Source organism: Mesocricetus auratus, unplaced genomic scaffold (genome assembly GCF_017639785.1).
Source record: "Mesocricetus auratus isolate SY011 unplaced genomic scaffold, BCM_Maur_2.0 Super-Scaffold_100010, whole genome shotgun sequence".
NCBI classification, from domain to species: domain Eukaryota; kingdom Metazoa; phylum Chordata; class Mammalia; order Rodentia; family Cricetidae; genus Mesocricetus; species Mesocricetus auratus.
In genome coordinates this window covers 37,397,422-37,416,198 of record NW_024429194.1, presented here as the reverse complement: position 1 = coordinate 37,416,198, position 18,777 = coordinate 37,397,422, and the positions used below count along the sequence as shown (strand labels likewise).

At 38.8% G+C, this 18,777-nt stretch overlaps 1 protein-coding gene across 1 annotated transcript in view; it reads left to right on the top strand.

Moving 5' to 3' along the window:
- Vwc2l (von Willebrand factor C domain containing 2 like) overlaps nt 1-15,051 on the top strand; it is a 167,113-nt gene extending 152,062 nt beyond the window's left edge. Inside the window, exon 4 of the mRNA XM_005070530.3 lies at nt 6,144-15,051. Within this exon, the coding sequence (XP_005070587.1) occupies nt 6,144-6,292 (149 nt within the window). The 3' untranslated portion in view covers nt 6,293-15,051. The remainder of the gene's footprint in view (nt 1-6,143) is intronic.
- The last annotated feature ends 3,726 nt before the right edge of the window (nt 15,052-18,777 follow it).

The window sequence follows — 18,777 nt, the reverse complement described above, 5'->3', positions numbered from 1 at the left end:
CATTTTTAATGTCTTAGAACCAAGGAGGGAAGCATAAAATCCTGGCTAACATTTATGGTGAAGAAAAATGCTTTGAAATTCAGCCTCATTGGTGCCCTTCAGAACTGAATTGTGTCCTCTCTGTGAGTGGGAAAACCACGTACATAGGAAGAAACAGTTCCGTCTCCCAGAAAAACTACAAAAAACAGAGTTTCATATTCTATCCCTTCTTACAGTTGGGGTGAGGACTTGACAGGGTCCTGTGGCTAGATAAATCTGCCACAGGTTCCAGACGAAAAGTTAGTGTACAAGTACAGCCCATCCTGGTAGGGCTGGTAGAACAAGAAGCTGTGTGGCTGGTTCTAGCAACAGAATCCAGAAGCCCATGCTGGTGAAATTGATGGAGTCACCTGCTCTTTCTGTGTCTAAGGTAGGTCTTCATTGCTCCTTGTCTGTGGCTTTTGATCATTGCTTCAAATGTCTTACCTCCAGCTTTGATCTTTGGCTACCGCTGATATCATCTGGATATCATTTCCTTCAGTAAGTGCATTTCCCTCTGAAACGACCCAAGGCTAGTTTTGTTCACACCAAGATGGCTCCTTCTATGCTCTTTGAAACACAGTGTCTCAGTTACCTTGTATGCAGTTCTGTGGGATCCCAAGACAACTGCCCTTCTAAAACCCACTTCAGCCCTCCAGCTCTTTCCTTTTACCCTCTCTAAATGAAATCACATCATCTCCTGGGGGTCTTTTCCTTTAGGATTTTCTATTCTATAAGGGATAATCTAATCTGATCAATTAAATCAAGCCAAGTACTAACTGCTGAAACTAATGTAAATGTTAAGGCAGAATTTTGGCTGGCATTTCTAATGTCTGAGAACAAAGGAGGAAGAACTTTTCCCTTGTCTTCACATATTGTCAAAGTCTGCAAACTGACTAAACTTTTCAACAGCAGAAGCCCTGCATCTTCCAAGATATGTCCTCTCTAGAGTATCCACAGGTGTCTGTAGATAAGTCATATTGTGACAGCAGTGAAATTTGCATCATTAGTGTCTTTATCTTAAAGGTCTCTCTGTCTTTCTGTCTCTGTCTCTCTCTTTCTTTCCTCTCTCTCTCTCTCTCTCTCTCTCTCTCTCTCTCTCTCTCACACACACACACACACACACACACACACACACACACAAAGGGAGAGAAGGGAAGGGAGGAGAGAGGGAAGAGAAGGGGAGGGAAGGGGAGGGGAGAAGAGGTATAAAATGTTTAGCATGGCAAATAGCCCAGCATCTTGAGCCCTAATGTAGTAACATGCTAATATATGTTTACCAACTCAATGAGAAATGGAGACTTAAACTCTGATTTGTAGTGTTTTCTGATCTGCTGTGCATTGTGTAAACTCATCTACCAACCATGTCCAGTTTTACGTCAACAAAACCATGTTAATAAGATCATAGAATTCTTGGATATGTCATGATTTCTTCACGTATTCCAGTGTTTAGTGACTCTCCCAGAAGTTTGTCACTGACTTCTTTTTGTGTACTCCACCCCTACTGTATCCAGCACAAACCCTCCTCCACTGGACAGAGTTAGGTTCTCTGCTACATCTCACAGCTGTCTGTTTTTTCCTTCAGAGTACTTATATATTTGCCTCTTAATATCATCATTGTGTGGTGTTTAACATTGCAAGCAAGCATAGCTGTGTAGTGGTATGATCAGACTAGCTCTCAACTCCTTTCATCACAGATATTCTATACATCTGTCTCGTGGCACCTCAGGAAAACTGGGATGGAAGGACAGGAAGAAGTGTTGCGCAAAGACAAGAGTTCTTGGCTTGCCTCCATCACAACTCCAGAGAGTTCCCCACTTTCACACTTGATCTCTCTCTCTTCTTTATGAGATTTCTCTTGAATCACTTTGGCTGTGGAAAGGAAATTCAGGCTAGTTTTTGTTTTATAGATATGCAAAATAAGTGATGGGAGAAGCACAGAATGGGGGGAGATTATTCGTGGATCTCACAGGGAAAATGTCTCCTGGTTTCAACACTCTCACTTTCACCCCTTTCCTCCTAGCCCCAAGTCTCAGCAAAGTACACAATTTCCAACTCCACCACATTTCCAATATGTGGAGGTCTTTCCGAGACTGTTCCATATGGACCTCACATTTTTATCTTGCTAACAAAGTGTTTGTCTAAGATCATGCTCCTTGTTCTAAACCATTTTCATTGTGTTTCTTTCCACTGTGCACACAGCACCAGTGGAAACTTCACTGCTACCTGGAGAAAAGTCCCATGGTCCACACGTCTTCTCCATGGAAGTCTTCCTTTAGTTTTTAAACAAATTATGCTTTTTTAGAAACTATACAAATACATAACACAAAACAGTATATAGATAATGATCTGAAGAGAAACAATCTTGACTCTTGCTGTCCACATCACATTTCCTACCTCAGTATTCATCTGGATGCTTTAATCTACTAGACTCTTACAGTTTTATCAGAAACTCAGGATCTGGGACAAAAAAAAGTGACAGTACACTTCTAGAATACTATTTCTTTTTCTGTGCAACTAGGAACCTCTTGTAGGCCATAGAGATTTTAATTCACTTCTCAGTGATATCACATTCCAGGCATGTAACCTCTGACTAGTCATTTTCTGTCTCTGAGGCTCAATATCAAGAGAGGAAAAGCATGTGCCTTCTATAGATTATTGAAAAAGCAATATGAGACAAGTTCTGGCATAAAATAAGTGTTCAACAAATGATTTCCACATGTTTCCAACTGTAAGTGAATATTTCTATACTATAATTCTGGCCCTGGTAATCAGATAAGGGCTTATCTATAGGTTCGGTAACAAGTTTGCCTCTGACAAACACAAAGTTAGCTACTTTATCCTATTCCATTCAGCTAAACAAACTACATATTGAGTTCTTAATATGTGCTACATCCCAAGGGTATAAGAAATAACAGATATTCAGTTCTTACCCTCAAGGGACTGACAGTATAACCCATACCTGAGGTAAGAGCTTACACATTGTAAATATCTCAAAGACAGACAGAGAGAGAGAGAGAGAGAGAGAGAGAGAGAGAGAGAGAGAGAGAGAGAGAGAGAGAATCTTCTATGTCTCTTAGTCTAGACTGTAGAATGAGTGTCCAGTTGGTCACCTTTCCTCTCTTAAGCCACTACTCTCTGAGTGTTATTGGGCTGTTCCTCTATCTTCCCTTTCTGCATTAAATGATTCCAATCTTTCAATGTTCTCTTGGAGGTCCTATCTGCCAGCCTTCACTTCAATCATTTTCACTGTTCCCTCTGGAGTTGCTCCAAGTTCTCTACATTCCAGTGTGTTTCTTTGTCATTGAATTCAGTCTTCCGAGTAATTTATCCCTTCATATAGACAAAGGAAAAAAGGAAGAAACCTCTAGATAGGAGGAAGGCAGGTAGAAGTGAGGATGATTGTGTAAGTAAGGGACTCATGGAGAACATTCACATGCTCAAAGAGAATTAGCTCTTACTGTCATCAGCGGGGGGGGGGGGCTAAAACCAGAACAGTTTTTAAATAGTGCCAACCATTCTACTCACAATTATCTAAATTGCTTTTAAGTATATGACTTTTAATAGCAAACTTGATACTTGCTGTGGTTACATATGAGCTAATCAGAACAAGACCAATAAGAACCCTGACGTACAAAAGTTAAGGATATCAAACAAGAATGCTGGATTTGGTAAAATGCCTCTGGCCATCAGGTGGACAGATGATCTCTTTCTATGTCATTCACAGGCAATGGCTTGGCACCTGCAAAAGATCTTTCATTTGTGCTCAATCCATCAACATAATTAATATTTCTTGGGCTGGAAGTGCAGCAAATTCTAAGTGATCTCTTAAGAAATGATAGATAGAGGTTAATCAAATGCCTGCCGATCACAGCATGCTACCAACACAGGCAGCAAGAAGAAAATACAAAAACAAAGCTCTAGTAAAATATCCCTTCCAGACATACACAGCAGCTTGCAAGAAGTCTCTTTTCATATATTCTACCTGCCTTCTGTTATTGTGCCAGTGAGTTTTTCCAGCATTCTGAGAGACAGCAGCACATCTACTAGTGCATGCACACGCACACACACACACACACACACACACACGAGAGGTGGAAAGAGAATTATGTTTCTTCTATCACATTTCCAAATCCTCTAAAGAAGCAGTGAAAATTCCTACTAGTTAATGGTCTGTCTTTGCACATCTTTGTTTTTTAAACCATGACTTAAAAATGAAATGGTTTCTTTCCCCTACTGGAAAAGCTAAAAATACCTGCTGAGAGTGAAAGTCTTGGTTGTGTGTATATGTGGGGGATAGGGAGTAAGCATTTATCTTCTGTGCTAACTCCAGGCGAACAGTGTTGGCCAAGTCTAGTATAGTTTCTAAAGCTATTTGGGCCCCAACAAGACCCCATCTGGCCTAAAACTGGTTGGGCTGGCAGGTATCTATCAGGAAACAGCTCTGAGCAACAGGCATAAGAGAACAAGCTACATTATGGGACATCCTTCCTGCCAAGCTTTCCAAAGACCCCTCAGATCTAGGTTCAGAAGAGACTCATGGTTTGGTGTTGAATTGTCCCACAGAACTGTAGTTATACAAGTAGTAAGCTATACCAACTAATTCCTTAAACCCTCAGATAAACGCACTTAATATTGCAATTGTGAAATATTAAACACTTGAAGAAGACCAAGAACTTACCACAGAATCAGAACAAGAAAAAGCCTTGTGGATATGGGGAGAAAATTGTGAGATACTCCATTATCACCAGAGTTGAGTTGATTCATCACGTCTGCTCTTGACAATCCCCCATGTTCATCCATGGACTCTAGATGTAGCAGAGTAAAGGAAAGGCATATGAACACAACTACAACATGTTGGTGCAGTAACACAGTGAGAAGCTCTAAAAGAAAGGATATTGAAGCTGTGGCATGCTAATTGTTCCTTAACAAATATGCAGCATAACTCAGTAGTTATAATTTTTACAAAAGGAAGCCTCCACTAATGAACTGGCACTACAAATAGCCTCTGATTTCATTGTTTGGCAGTAGAGAGAGTCTTATAAATTCTGAACAACTGTTGAGAAAGTGAAAGCAGGCCTTTGATAGTGACATGTCACCAGATTGCCATGTAGTTAGTGATTATGGCAAGTAGCCAAAACCAATGGCTTAACAAATCGTTACTGGACACAACCCAGTATTTCCTTCTTTACCCAAATGTGTTCTTCATAGACTCAACACCAAAATAACTCCTAAAAGTCAATAATTTGCACCATCCCTCTGCAATCCACAATGTGTTGGGAAGCCATTTTTAATATAGTTTCAACATTGGAAATAACTTCCAAAAAATGTGATTTTGTTCATCAAACACACACACACACACACACACACACACACTCACACACATCTAGAGTAAGCAGGGGTCATCTGCTATATAGCTTTTTGGAACATGAAAGATTAAAATAATATTCCTGCTGACTTTCAAAAGCCAACCATTTGGGTCACTCCTTTTTTAAAAAAGGAAGAAAAGATAGCCAGCAGATTAAAGGAACTCCATTTATAAAAATCAAATGAACCTCTAACAAAGCTTATTTGGGGACATGAATAAATCATTCAGCCATGAATTATTCATTGTTATCAAAAAACAAGCTGGGGATTCCAGGAACCAGGCAGGATCTGGGTAGTGAGCAAATTTATAGTCTCACATCCTCCACAGGAAGGGAGAGGACCCTGCCATAGGTACTGTCATGTGAGGCCAACTGTGCCAATCCTCCATTCTTGGGACACGTTGCCAGTTTTACACCCAGAGAACAAAGCAAATAATGTTTCATCCATAATGGACTTAGTAAGAAGATGGTAAGAATGGTCTTCCCCACACTGTCTCTCTGTGTCTCTGTCTCTCTGTCTCTCTCTTACACTCTTGCTCTATCTCTCTCACTTTGACATACACAGCAAATATGAGATGTGTGCTAAGGGTTATGGGGCTGAAAGCTTGAATCAGAGGAGGTTGACTGGAAAACTGCTTGATGACAAGCTGTTGGCCCAGTCTGACCTCATTCACGACTTGGAGGTCTTGGGAAAGCACAGGAGAGGGGAGGGGAGGTTCCCAGATTTAATGAACTAACCAATGCATGTGTGTGTTCCAGGTCCAAACTGCTTTGCAGGAACTACAATAATTCCAGCTGGCATTGAAGTGAAAGTGGACGACTGTAACATCTGTCATTGTCACAACGGGGACTGGTGGAAACCCGCTCAGTGTTCAAAGCGCGAATGCCAAGGCAAGCAGCCTGTGTAAGGCAAATTCCCGAATGATGACAAGTTCTAGGAAGGGATGCTATGGTTTCTACACGGCACATGTTTAACACTCAACAAAATGAGCAAACAAACTCCTGCCAGCTACAACAGGGTCACCAGCAAAACCTTCTGGGGTTGACAAAGGTGATTATTTTACCAAGAGGAAAATTCTCTTTCTCTTGCTATATAAAATATACATAGCATACAGCCAATGTTTGATGGTGACTTGACGACCAAGATTTCTGGGACAAGAAAGAAAGAAAAAAAACAGCCTTGGACAGGCTCCTTCCCAGGTGATGCCTCTGAGCTGCCAGCTCATTTCCCCTGATTTCCTCCATTTTTACTTGGCTGTGCAGACTACACTTTTCTCTTGTGTGTTTTCTACCTTTGGAATCTAAAGAGGTCAGATTTGACTGCACAGTAAAGATTTGTGTGGCATCAAAAATGTTTGATAAAGGAACTTTGGTGGGAAATATCCTTCCAGAGGGGGAAGATGAAAGGGTGACCATGCAGTGGCTCTCTTGCAGGCAGTTATCATGTCTGTAGGCTGAGAAATACAGTAGTAGGCTGACTCCTCTGCAGATCAAGCTGAGGAACAACTGTTTTGTCCACTATGTTGGGGCTCACTGTTGATTCTTACAAACCACACATTTCATACATAAAACTTTGAAACTGCCAATCAGAAACAAGTAGATGAAGAACACCATGAGTTGACTGAAGAACCCAAAGAGACAGGTATTTAAAACACTAGCATTTAAATCACCAGACTTCTTCGTGATGCCAGCCTTGAGTCTGGTTTATAATTAAACATAACCACAAAGCCCACCTTGTCACCAGGCAATATAAATACCAGAACCAGGGTGAGTAGCCCCACTGTGAATCAATCTTTCTAAACACTTCTAGCTTTCAAGTTCCAATTTGGATGAAAGGCAGTCCTATACACAGCAGTTTTTATGATTTGGGACTGTGTTTACCATGTTACAGTAACCACCACTCAGCCCTCAGATCCAGGACACTTTCCACCTTAAGTGCTGATGTAAATTAAAGATTAGGGTAGAGTGAGTCTTGCACAATACAATGTCCTTAATTGAATATTTTTAGTGTATATATTAGATACTTAACTATTAAAATGAAACCTTTGAAGAGTTTCAAGGTTGCCCTGGTAATGCTGCTAGTATAATAATGGAAAAAATAATAATAAAAGAAATACACAGGGTATCTGATGCCACCTCCAGTCAAGTGCAAAATTCATAGTTCTGAGATCCAATGACCCAGTCACTTACTCCGCTATTCATCCCAAAATCCCTGGTGCAGGTCTGAAAGGGAAGCTTCAAAGTTTTCTTCATGTCCAGTTGTCTTTTCTTTTCCTGTTTTCTGCTGCCAAAGCCAGTCTGGGTTTCATGGGGCTTCTGTGGAAGAACATATTATACAGAAGGATGTCTCAAGCTCAATCTCTGACATTTGGGGCCATATTGGTAGGGGCTGGGCTGCACACTCTTAGGGTGATGCTAGGTGGAATTCCTGAATGTCACCTGCTAGGTACAGGAACATCCACCGAGTTATAGCAACCAAAAGTCCCCAGACATTGCCAAAAGTCCTCAAGGGGTATGTTAGGAAACAAAATTTTACCTGTCTGAGAAGCTGTGCCATACAGCTGTATCATTTCTACCACATGACATGCCAGGCAGCTCCAACTAACTTCACACACATGGCTTTATGGAGCCCCTGAGACCTTTGGATCATGAACAAACAGCACCCCCAGGAGTCAATCTCCTCCCTACCACAGGGTGCTTCTAAGGCCCACTCTCTGGACACTAGTCTCTATATTGTCATAAATTAGTTTTCTCACTTAAAGTTGTCAGGCTCTCCTCCCTGGAAGCACTACCTGTCATCAAGAAAGAGTTGTCATTTCCAAAATTAATGTGCTGACAATCCAGATCTGACACTTTTACACACACTGTGCTTGTGTTATGATACAAATAACCATCCTGGTGCCATCCGAGGAAGAACATCCAGCCGCCTTCCTTTAGAACACCAATTTGCTGCAAGGTTGGTGCCTTTCAGTTGCCACTATGGATACATCATAGAGACAGCCATGAATCATTCATGAGCAATTCTACATGATTTATGCCTGCACTCAAAAGCAAAGACACTGCACACTTCAGCCTGTGTCTAGACAAAGTCATATTATACAGCTTTCTTTGCCCTGAGGTTGCCTATTGACAGTCCCCAAAATCCATATTCTTGAAAGAAAATAAGAATAATAATAATCATTATTATTATTATTACTATAAATGACAGGAATAAGGTCTAAAACTGAAAAAAATTACTAATACAGCCATGTAGCATAGACCCTTATCTATTATTAAGGAATTTCTATGTTCTTGTTAGAAACAAAGAATGTGCAACTTGGAAGCCAAGGTGTAGGAATTCTGCATCAATGTCTGAGCCCCCTGATTCTCACAGCAAGAATTCCGTGGGGTAGAGTGTAACAACCATCAAAACTCTTCAGAGAGTTCACCACTGGCAGCCATTCAATGGCCTCTGTTACAGACTTGAGAAGGGGATTTTCATCATTGTTCATGTTGGGTTGGGCCTAGTTTCTTTTGTCTGTTGGGTTATTCTTATGTTTTTTCCGTTTCACTACAACATGTCTCTCAATACTCCCAATCACCAATGCTTTCCCACTTTTAGGGAAGAACAAACCTATACTGTGAAAGAATTTCTCATAAACTGACAGACATTTAACAACTTTCTTCTAGCCAGGTTGACGAAAAATAATTTCCAAAGCTCTGAAATATCAGAGTTCTTCTCATCTCATCATGTTGTTGTTGTTGTTATTTCGTTTGAAGGCTTTGATTGCAGCCACACAGTCACCTCAGTGTTATCCTTTCTCTTCTGCCTTTGGGTCTTGGCTTTAAATTCAGCTTTGTTTAAATAAGGCATCAGCATCCTATTTATCAGCTGATGCCTGTTAAACTAATTCAGTTTCTAAACATCTTTGAAAAATGGTGTGCCTGAAAACTAGTGAGAGAGAGAGAAAAAAAAACACTGACCTGTAAAAAAGGGGGAATTCTAGCAACAATATTTGATGTGTAAAAGAATATATTATTAAAAAATTATTTTGTTAAATATAAAGTGTGTTAACCAGTGAACATTGTTTGTGGTATATTTCCTGCCCAAGTTTCTCATTCCTCCTCTCCTTCTTATTCAATGATGGACTCACAATGGCATCTGTCACCCTACAGCACATATGTCATTACAGCTGCAGCCAAATAGAATTAAGCTTTAACTCTAGTATTTGACTGAGTACATTTCCATTTTACAAAATATGAGGTAAGGCTGACTTTGGGGGTGTCACAAAAGGAGGCTAACTAAACTGCAAGTGGGAGTGTTTCAGATGGTAGGGTCAAACACCTTTCCTCACTCCACACCCATGTTCGGCACCACAGTGCTTAAGTGTGCAGGCATGCCAAGCACAGTGCCAGGCTCAGAGAATGCAGCATCATGTTCTGTCTCCATAACACACCTGAGAGGAAGGAATCCTGCCTGTGTTCTCACTACTGAGAAGGTAAGAATGTAAAAAAACCAAATGTTTTATCTAACATCCTGAGATGAGAAGTAGCCTTGAAGAGGAAAATAGCATCAGTATCCTTTACTTCCTGATTGTCCTGATCCAGTAGTTACTACAATTTTGCAGAATAGTTAACTATTTTCTATACATAACATAAAGCATGAATCCATTCATCACTAAAATGAAATAATCATCTCTTTTTTTAAAAAAGGTAGCATTTTCTTACAAAGGTATGTTATTATATTAAGAGATCTAGCAAAATTAGTAACTTTAAGACTGTCCAATATCCAGGCCATATTCAAAACTCTTAGATTTTTTAAATGAGAAGTAAGTTTGTTTATATAATCAAAAATGGCCTTATATTTGGTTGGTATACCTCTTAAATATAGAATATAGATTTGAACTTTGCCAACCATAGCTAAAATCTCTGACAAGATTCCTGGATTTGTTGTTTTTTGAAAATTTTTACTGAGAATATTATTCTTTTAATGTTCATGTTCAACCGTAAACTCACCGATTGACTTACAATAAGCAACAAGGAGCAAGGCCCAGAGAAAACATCATTGCTTACAACTAGTAGCCAGAATACATACCTTTGTCTTTCATGTATACAAACTCTAATCGGGTAGTAAGAATGAACTCTTATTGTCATGTTCTTTGAGACAAACTCATTGCCTAACACAAAACTACGTGGGTAGTATTGTATAACAGCCGTCAGTTTCTGCATTACTTGAGAAGGGAAAACATATCCACTAATAAAACATCAGCATGGCATACCACATAAAGACACACCTGTATCATGGTAACATTTTCATAAAACAAAATTAGACTTCCTAGCACTTAAATTCCCATACATTCAGTTTTCTACTCCCTTTGCCCTCAAAGTTTCATAGGGCTGACACCTTAGAAGTATGGGTGAGAACTGTGAATCAAGGCACAGATTTGAAACATTGATGGTATTTGAAGTTTTATGTGAACAGTACTCTTCTAAAAACAAGTATTTCATGATTGTGAAAGGCAAAACCTTGTCTGTGAGTCACCAAACTTACCTGTGTTTTCTGACCATATTTTTTTAATACATGAATGGGATTAACACTCAATTGTCCTTCTGGTATAAACACCTGAACGTCCCTGATCAATCTTATGTACAAAGAAGGCAGAATATTCAGTACATAAAAGTTAAATGAATGGAATTGGGGGAGGGGGATACAGCTCATTGTGTAAATGTTTGACACATAAGCAGGAAACCTGAGTTCAGATCTGCATCGCCCAGGTAAAAAACTGGGTATGGCCTTCCTGTGAATAAGGAAGTGAAAATAGGAGGATCTCTGAGGCCTATGGTCTGACTCATCTCATCTGATGATGAACAGGTACAATAAAAAGGGAGGAAGCAATATGGAAGAAATCTGAAGTCAAATTACAGTCTCCATCTGCACATGGCCGTAAACAGTTTGTGTACCACAAAGATACAAGCATATACCCACCACACCCCTTTTCACACAATGAATCCATGTGAATTTTTATCACTGGACTTTAAGGGTTCAATTTATTTTTAAATTACAAATACTTTCAGTGGAGGCTATGACAGGACTTGCGTTGACTTTTCAAAATGTTGAGCTCATCATTTTTTCCATTCCAGATGCTAAATACTTCCCATACTCCCATTATAAATGGATTTTTAGTACTTTCAAACAGCTACAACTGCTTCAATTAATTTTAAGTTAAAAGTCTTCCAATTAAAGACATTTTTCATATTTGGTACCATGCATGGGAGGAACTGGAATATAAAACTCAGATACCACTACTTGAGTTTCTTGGTGTGTTAGACACTGCATTGGCTGCTGCACATAAGACAGTGACTTGAATTTATTGGTTCAAGCATTTTCACAGCTATAGTGAAATTATCACCATTTTACAGGCTATAACACAGAATACAGAGAACATTTTGGTTTCTCTAGGCTTACATGCCTAGGCAGAACTATCTTCATATAGATTTGAAAGCACTAAATAGAAGAATCACATAGGGTAGTTTAAATGAAAACCTAGAAGATCTTATTGTAGATTAGCTGCCATTATCAGGACTTGGGGAGATAGAAAAGAGATAGATGAAAAGATACTGGATTTGAGTATGACATCTTATGTATTATTTGGGTATTTATTTAGAGAAATATTATTGTAAGACAGAAAAAACAATGGTATATTTTGAAGGTGACAAGCAGTCAATAATTGCTTTGATTATGAGGCTACAGAGGCAGGCATATACTAAGAGATGCATCTGGGAAGAAAATCCAATTTTCATGATCTGGAAACCCATACTAAGAAAATTGGACTTATTGACATTGTGGAATAATTATAATAAAATCAGAAGGTGCATGGCCATATTCATCTTTTCTTAAACAATTGGGACAGCAGATTAAATAATGAATTAGAGACCAGAGAGAGGCAGGAACAGTAATGGGGGACAATTACAAAAACCCAGGAAAGAAATAATGAGTATCTGATGCAGTATGAGTGAGACTCAAACTAGGCAGCTGATACAATAGCTCTTCACAGAAGATCAAATGGGGAGGCTAGAGTGAAAACAGTCACAACACTAGCTCACGGGATTAGAAGGATGTTGTTACAAACGGCAATAATCAATGACATGAAACCCACACTTTACTTGTAGTAGCACCTGTTCTCACTTTAGGACCCTGTGCCAAAGTTGCTAGTAACATATTAGATCTTTAGGATCAACTATATATACAATTGTCTCCCAGACACCACAACAATTGCCAGCTTATTTTCTTCTTGACTTGAGTAATTGCAACTTGAATATCCAAACTTCAAAACTGATCAAATGGGCTTTTTTATATAGTAATCTTGAGAAGAAAGTCTGTGTTCAGAAGGTAAGGAGAAAGCAATTGTTTCACTAGTTTTCTACAAATGTTAGTCTTATACTAAAATTTATCTGCATACTGTCAGACAAAATTACCCGTGGACTTCTAACATTTGCCTCTACACATATCTCTCTAGAAAACAAAAGGTTGGCTCTTTGTTTTCCACATTGTTGTTCAGCAAGATCCCTGAAATTAAAAAAAAAGAGTTGGTCAAATACCCATTGTGGACATCTGTTTTTGTTTTTTCATGGAACATGTAAGGGTAAATGGATAGTTAGGTCCAAAGAAGACCTTTTAATGTGAGGTCTCTTAAGATACCTAACTTTCTACATGCACATAGATGCACGCACACACACGCACATGCACACATACACACCAACATCACTACCACCACCACATACACATGTACATGTATGCTTTTTGTTGTTGTTTAATTTCCTATTAAATTAATCACAACATTGGGTCAGTGAGACCCATTAACTGCATTTCTCATTTAGACCTTTCAGAGAGGCAGCTGAAAATGCAATTTAATTTGTTGACCCATGATCAATAGCAATTAATAGTATCTCTTTAATCTTGTTGAAAGGCCTATCTCTGGCTTTCAGTAGCCACCATGTCAAGGGACACGTATCCACACATGCAGGCAGGTTAGTTTCTAGTTACCTTCAACCATGTACTTTTTCAGGGATGGTGTCCCTTTTAAAAGTTACTTTTCTCAATGTTTTCAGCCATCACTCCAAAGTTCATCTAGGTTGTATTTAAAGTTCCTCCTGTATAAGTCCATGGTATAAGTATGAGGGACCTGTACTGCTGAGGACAAACACCTATAAAATACATTTTAATCCAGAAAATTGATATACTATTTTAAATGTAAATGTTAATAAAAGTATTATATTTCCTAGGACTTTGTGTTATTATGTAACCAAGACAAATGATGCGATTCTGTCTTTTTCTCTTACTTGTCATATTAATTAAAAAGTTATCCCTTTGCTCCATAATTAGCTTTCCAGTAGAAAAGGAGATACTGTGGTTGAAGTGAGTGGCAGATTATCTTCCTACTCTTAAGGAGGGCACACTGTGACAAGGCAAACAAAGCAGATTTGTAGTAACAAAGGGATGTGTCATGATCTTAGTGTGAACACGGACAATGGCAAATAGATTGGCATAGACATGTGGGAAGACTTCCTGGGACATGGAACTTGCTTTTTTTTTGAGCTTTAAAAGAAGAATACACCAGCAGCCAAGAAGAAAGTAGTCAGTGTCCTCTTGCAATTTGTAAGGGGAGAGTTTCTTCTAACATAGCTCAGAACATGTAACTGTCCCATTTTGCTAATATAATCTATTCAAATCAGTGACCATGTGTCTGGCACAAAGTCAGGGCCTTGAAACAAATCAAAAGAGGAAAAATTGGCCATTTATATGTTATGCAAGAATCATTTATCTTGTCACTTCAGCTATATTTTCTATAGTCAGCTCACTGACCAGTGAGATTTTCTCCCTTCCTCTTTCCTCAGATACCAAGAGCACAGCATTTTCCAGAATTTGCATGTGCTTCTACATAGCTTACAGTGATTTTTCCTTCAATGGTCTCATCAACAGGCCATCTATATAGTAATGAACTAAGGGATGAGAGATGGAAGAAACTTATTAAAGAATCAGTAAGCAATCAGAGATATGTTATGTAGCAAGTATACTTTTTAAATGTATGTAAATGATATCAGGATAGTTACCTGCTCTGCAAACTCACAAGATTAGTTTTAAACCTAATACCCAATATATTTCTTGTATAATAGTTTCACAAGAGGATAATAAAAATATACTAGGCAGTGTCTTATACATAAATTTTGAGGTCAAGTGGCTATGTAAATATGAAATATATAATGTGTAAATTGCAAGTATAAGATGTCTTTGATACATATATATATTTGTATCTGTATAAATATCAAAATCTTATATAATTGTAAACAGCTATAAATATAATGGTAGACTAGTGGTTGTGTATCATCACGATCAAAAACTTGCTGTTTCCATCTGTCTCCTAAACTCTCTCTTCTATACCTAGAATTTGCAGGCTCATCTAGCTAACAACAATTCTTACCTCACCTTTGCTTTGCTGTGAAGCATTTCATTAGTTCTGCTTGTTCATAGATTTAATTTCCCATCCCTAATCATTTGTGCGTCACGTGCTCCATCGATTTCAGAGGGAGGCAGAGAACATGAGCAAAGGAGAGTTACAGAAAGGCATGAAACCCAAGCTGTTGGGGAGTCTAAAATCACTGCAGTGACAATGAAATTTATGTATCTATATAAAAAAAGGAAAAAGCATTTCTTATTAAATGTGCAAACTGCTAAGCATATGGTTGGGAGATTTTGTTTGTTGCCTTCAGTTGGGGTTGTCTTGCCTCTTCATTTTCAACCAGAAATATTTCCACTGAGAGGGCTTCTTAGTCACTCATGTGTCCTATCTGTTATCTGCCATGACCCTGAAGGGTACCATTCCCATGAGATGATCATTTCCCTGGGCATACAGATGTGCAACAGGGCACTTTCACACAGGTAGAAGCAAGTCCTCTCCATGCCACTTCCTTTGTTTATGAAGGCATTCTTGTATCCAGTTGCTTAGGCTGACAGTATCTTTGAGATCCCCAGAGAATCCTGAAATATTCCAGGAGCTTCTCAACACTCAATTGCATGTTTGTTCGCTGTGACAAGTATTCTGCTGTCAGGAATGTTAACTTTAATTGCTTGGTTTTGCTTTAGATGCCTACCTGAATCCCTGAGTTCACGAGTTACTGAGCACAAAGTCTACTCTAAAAACGCATAGAAAAGAAAGAGGCCCCTGTGCTACTTGTAAGTGAGAAAAAGAGTCACCAAGGACCCCATTTCCCTTTCCCATTCCTTCACCAAAATAACTTTTAGCAGTAGTCAGGCCACTGACTACCTAGACTCTAGGGTTATAACTCCAGGTTATAGTTTTAGGAAACATCATGATAAGATGTTCATTTTTCATAAAACATTTTGGATTCAAGTTGTCCTCCAATGAACTGGGAGGCCAGCCACTCAGCAGCAACACTGCAAAATGATTCATTTGTAAAACTGCAACTTTAAAAAATGAGGCAGTGCAAAGAATTATGATATTTCACACCATCAATGTAGCATGCAATGATACATTTTGCTCTTTGCACTGAACAAATAAAACCAGGGTATACATCTGTAATCGCATGTCCTGCCCCATTGACTTGCTCTTTCAGAAGAAAAGCCAGTCATCAAACTCATGCATCTATTGAAACAATGTCAACTCAGAAAAACACTCTTTGTTTACCATGTATCCATATTTCAGTGTGTATAAACCCACAGTATATAGGCTGTTGACCAGCACCATACTGTTTCTTTCACTGCTTTCCAGAGATGTAAAAGGACATCTTAGACCTACAACATGTCTGCACTGAAATACAGTTAGAAACACGCTCTGCTCAATGCTTAAGAGAAGTTGCTGTGTGTCCATGAAGACTTGAGTTTGGATCCACGCATCCATAATACCAGGGGAAAAAGGACATAGTTTCCCTTGTGTATGTAACCCCAGTGTATGGAAGCCATAGGCAGGAGGATCACTGAGCCTTGCTGGCTATGAGTCTAACAACAACAACAAAAAGTTAGCGCCAGGTTCAGGAAGAGAACCTGCCTCAAAGGAGGGAAAGGATAGTAGGCCACCCAGTGACCTCTGACCTCTGTGCATTCGTATTCAAAGATGTGCATATACCATAAATACATACACAGGATTAGAAAAGCAGTTTCTAGAAAAAGAAATGGGGAGGTACCCTAAACCATTCCTCAGACAATGAAATACAAATTTTGCAAAGTGATTAATTTGAACAATTGTATATTTAGAATCATAAGAACTGGGATTAAACTGAATAGTCTGGTCTAAAATAATTTTCATTGAGACATGATTTTATGTCCATTGATAGGTTAAATAAATCAAGTCACTATAAAGGTTTATCATTTTATTTTTATTTTTTACTTTTTGTTTTTCAAGACTGTTTCTCTGTGTAACAGCCCTGACTGTCCTTCAATTTGATCTGTAGACCAGGCTGACCTCAAACCCACATAGATCCACTTGCTTCTGCCTCCCAAGTGCTGAGAGTAAAGGCATATGCCACCACTGCCCAGGTAGGCTCACTTCTTAAAGGCTCTGTAGATTTCTGTGAATCGTTTCTATAAGGCCAAACACTTTCCTCCTTTAGATGAAGAATTTATTCTACATGACTATCTCATTTTATATTACTGTGGCAAGAACCCTTAACATGATATCAGCCCTCTTAATGAAGCTGTAAGTGGGCAATACAGTAATGTTGGTCTAGGTTAAAAATTGTGTGGTGTATTTAGAATTTAGTTATTTTGCTTGCCATTCATTTCATAGCTGTTGACCAGTATCTCCTCCTTCTCTCCCATCTGTACAGTCACCACTCCGTACTTTGATTTTATGACTTAGACTCCTCTGTGGTAAAAACAGAATCACATGGTGCTTATCTTGAGAAACTGGCTACTTTCACTTAGCACAGTGTCCCTCAGGGTTCACCTCCATTACCATACCCTGGAACATCTTCCTTTCTAAAGGCTGATTTTTAATCCATTATATGCACTTACATTTTCTTTATTTGTCTACCAACAGACATTTTACATTATGTCTACTTTTTCTGTTATGACTCTTATTATAATAAAAGGGGGCATCGATGAGCATTTTTAAACTTTGAATTGCATTAATGATACAGAAAAGCACACACTGTAAATCATACTTACAATGTTGGATTCATAATAAACGAGTCACAAATACCCCAGAAATCATCATGTCTTCCTTATCAGTACCATCACCACCATCAAAGGAGATCTCTCAACTAAAGTTGGCTGAACTAACAGCAAAATTAGTTTGGGGCCTGTTCTGAAACCCTATTTAATAACCCCATACAAGTAGGTATCTCCCAAACTTTTCGCTCAACATTTTGTTAAAATCATGACCTTGATTCTTTTTATTCCTCATAAGAAAAATATTTAATTTCATTATCCATTCATTTCCAAGGTGAAGAATAATTATTAACATTTAAAATTAATATGTCATTCAAAGATCAGAAATCAGAGAAATCTCTGCAACCTAATTCTTTTCCTCTTCTAGGGAACTTTTAATGCATAGGTTAATATAGGAATTTGCTGGACCCCTGCACTGGCAGGCTGAGCCAAGGTAAGTGAGCATGGGGCTGAGTTTCCAGCTTTAGAGAGAGCTCGCTCTTCACTGTAGTATTTGCAGCTGGATTTGTTACACATCACTTTCTCTACTTCATTCTTCAGTAAAGTCTTTTGCTAGCCTAGAAAGAGAAATGAGACTTCCTGACAATTGAGTGGTCATCTCTGGAACAGAGAGGAAAGTGTCATGACATCTAGGGAAGTGTCATTTGAGCCTTGAGGGATCCAAGAACAACTTATCCCAGCAGCTAATGTGTGCCTTGAAATATTGCCTTGCCTACCACATTAGCCAAACCTCCCCATGGCTCCCTCAGTTCTAAAATTCCTCACACCCAGTTTGGACCAGACCGGTGCTGTTCTTTCAATTTTCTAAACTGTTATTGAAAATCTCATGATTCCGTAATTACTCCTAAGGGATAAAAGAGCTCCCTTCCACAGAACTACAGGTTGACAGGGCACTTAGCAAGACCCTGGACACACAGTAAATGTTCAATAATCAGCTCTTGAATAAAGAGGTTAATGAAGAGAAAGTAGTAAATAAAACCGTAGGCATCCTCAAAACATACAATTTTACCCCTGAATCTTTTGGCTTTTTCCTTCTCTTGGTGTTATATCAGGAGAAATGTGCAATTGTTTCTAAACTAATCAAAAAAGAACTCTCCAGTGAGAATAAAATTACATTTGAATTTAATAAACACAATAGACTACTTGTTTCCAGAAATGTGTGTGCTATAGTTTCCTTAAATTAAAGGTCCAGTTTAGTATTGGGGGCTAAAGCCCCACAAATTAATGGAA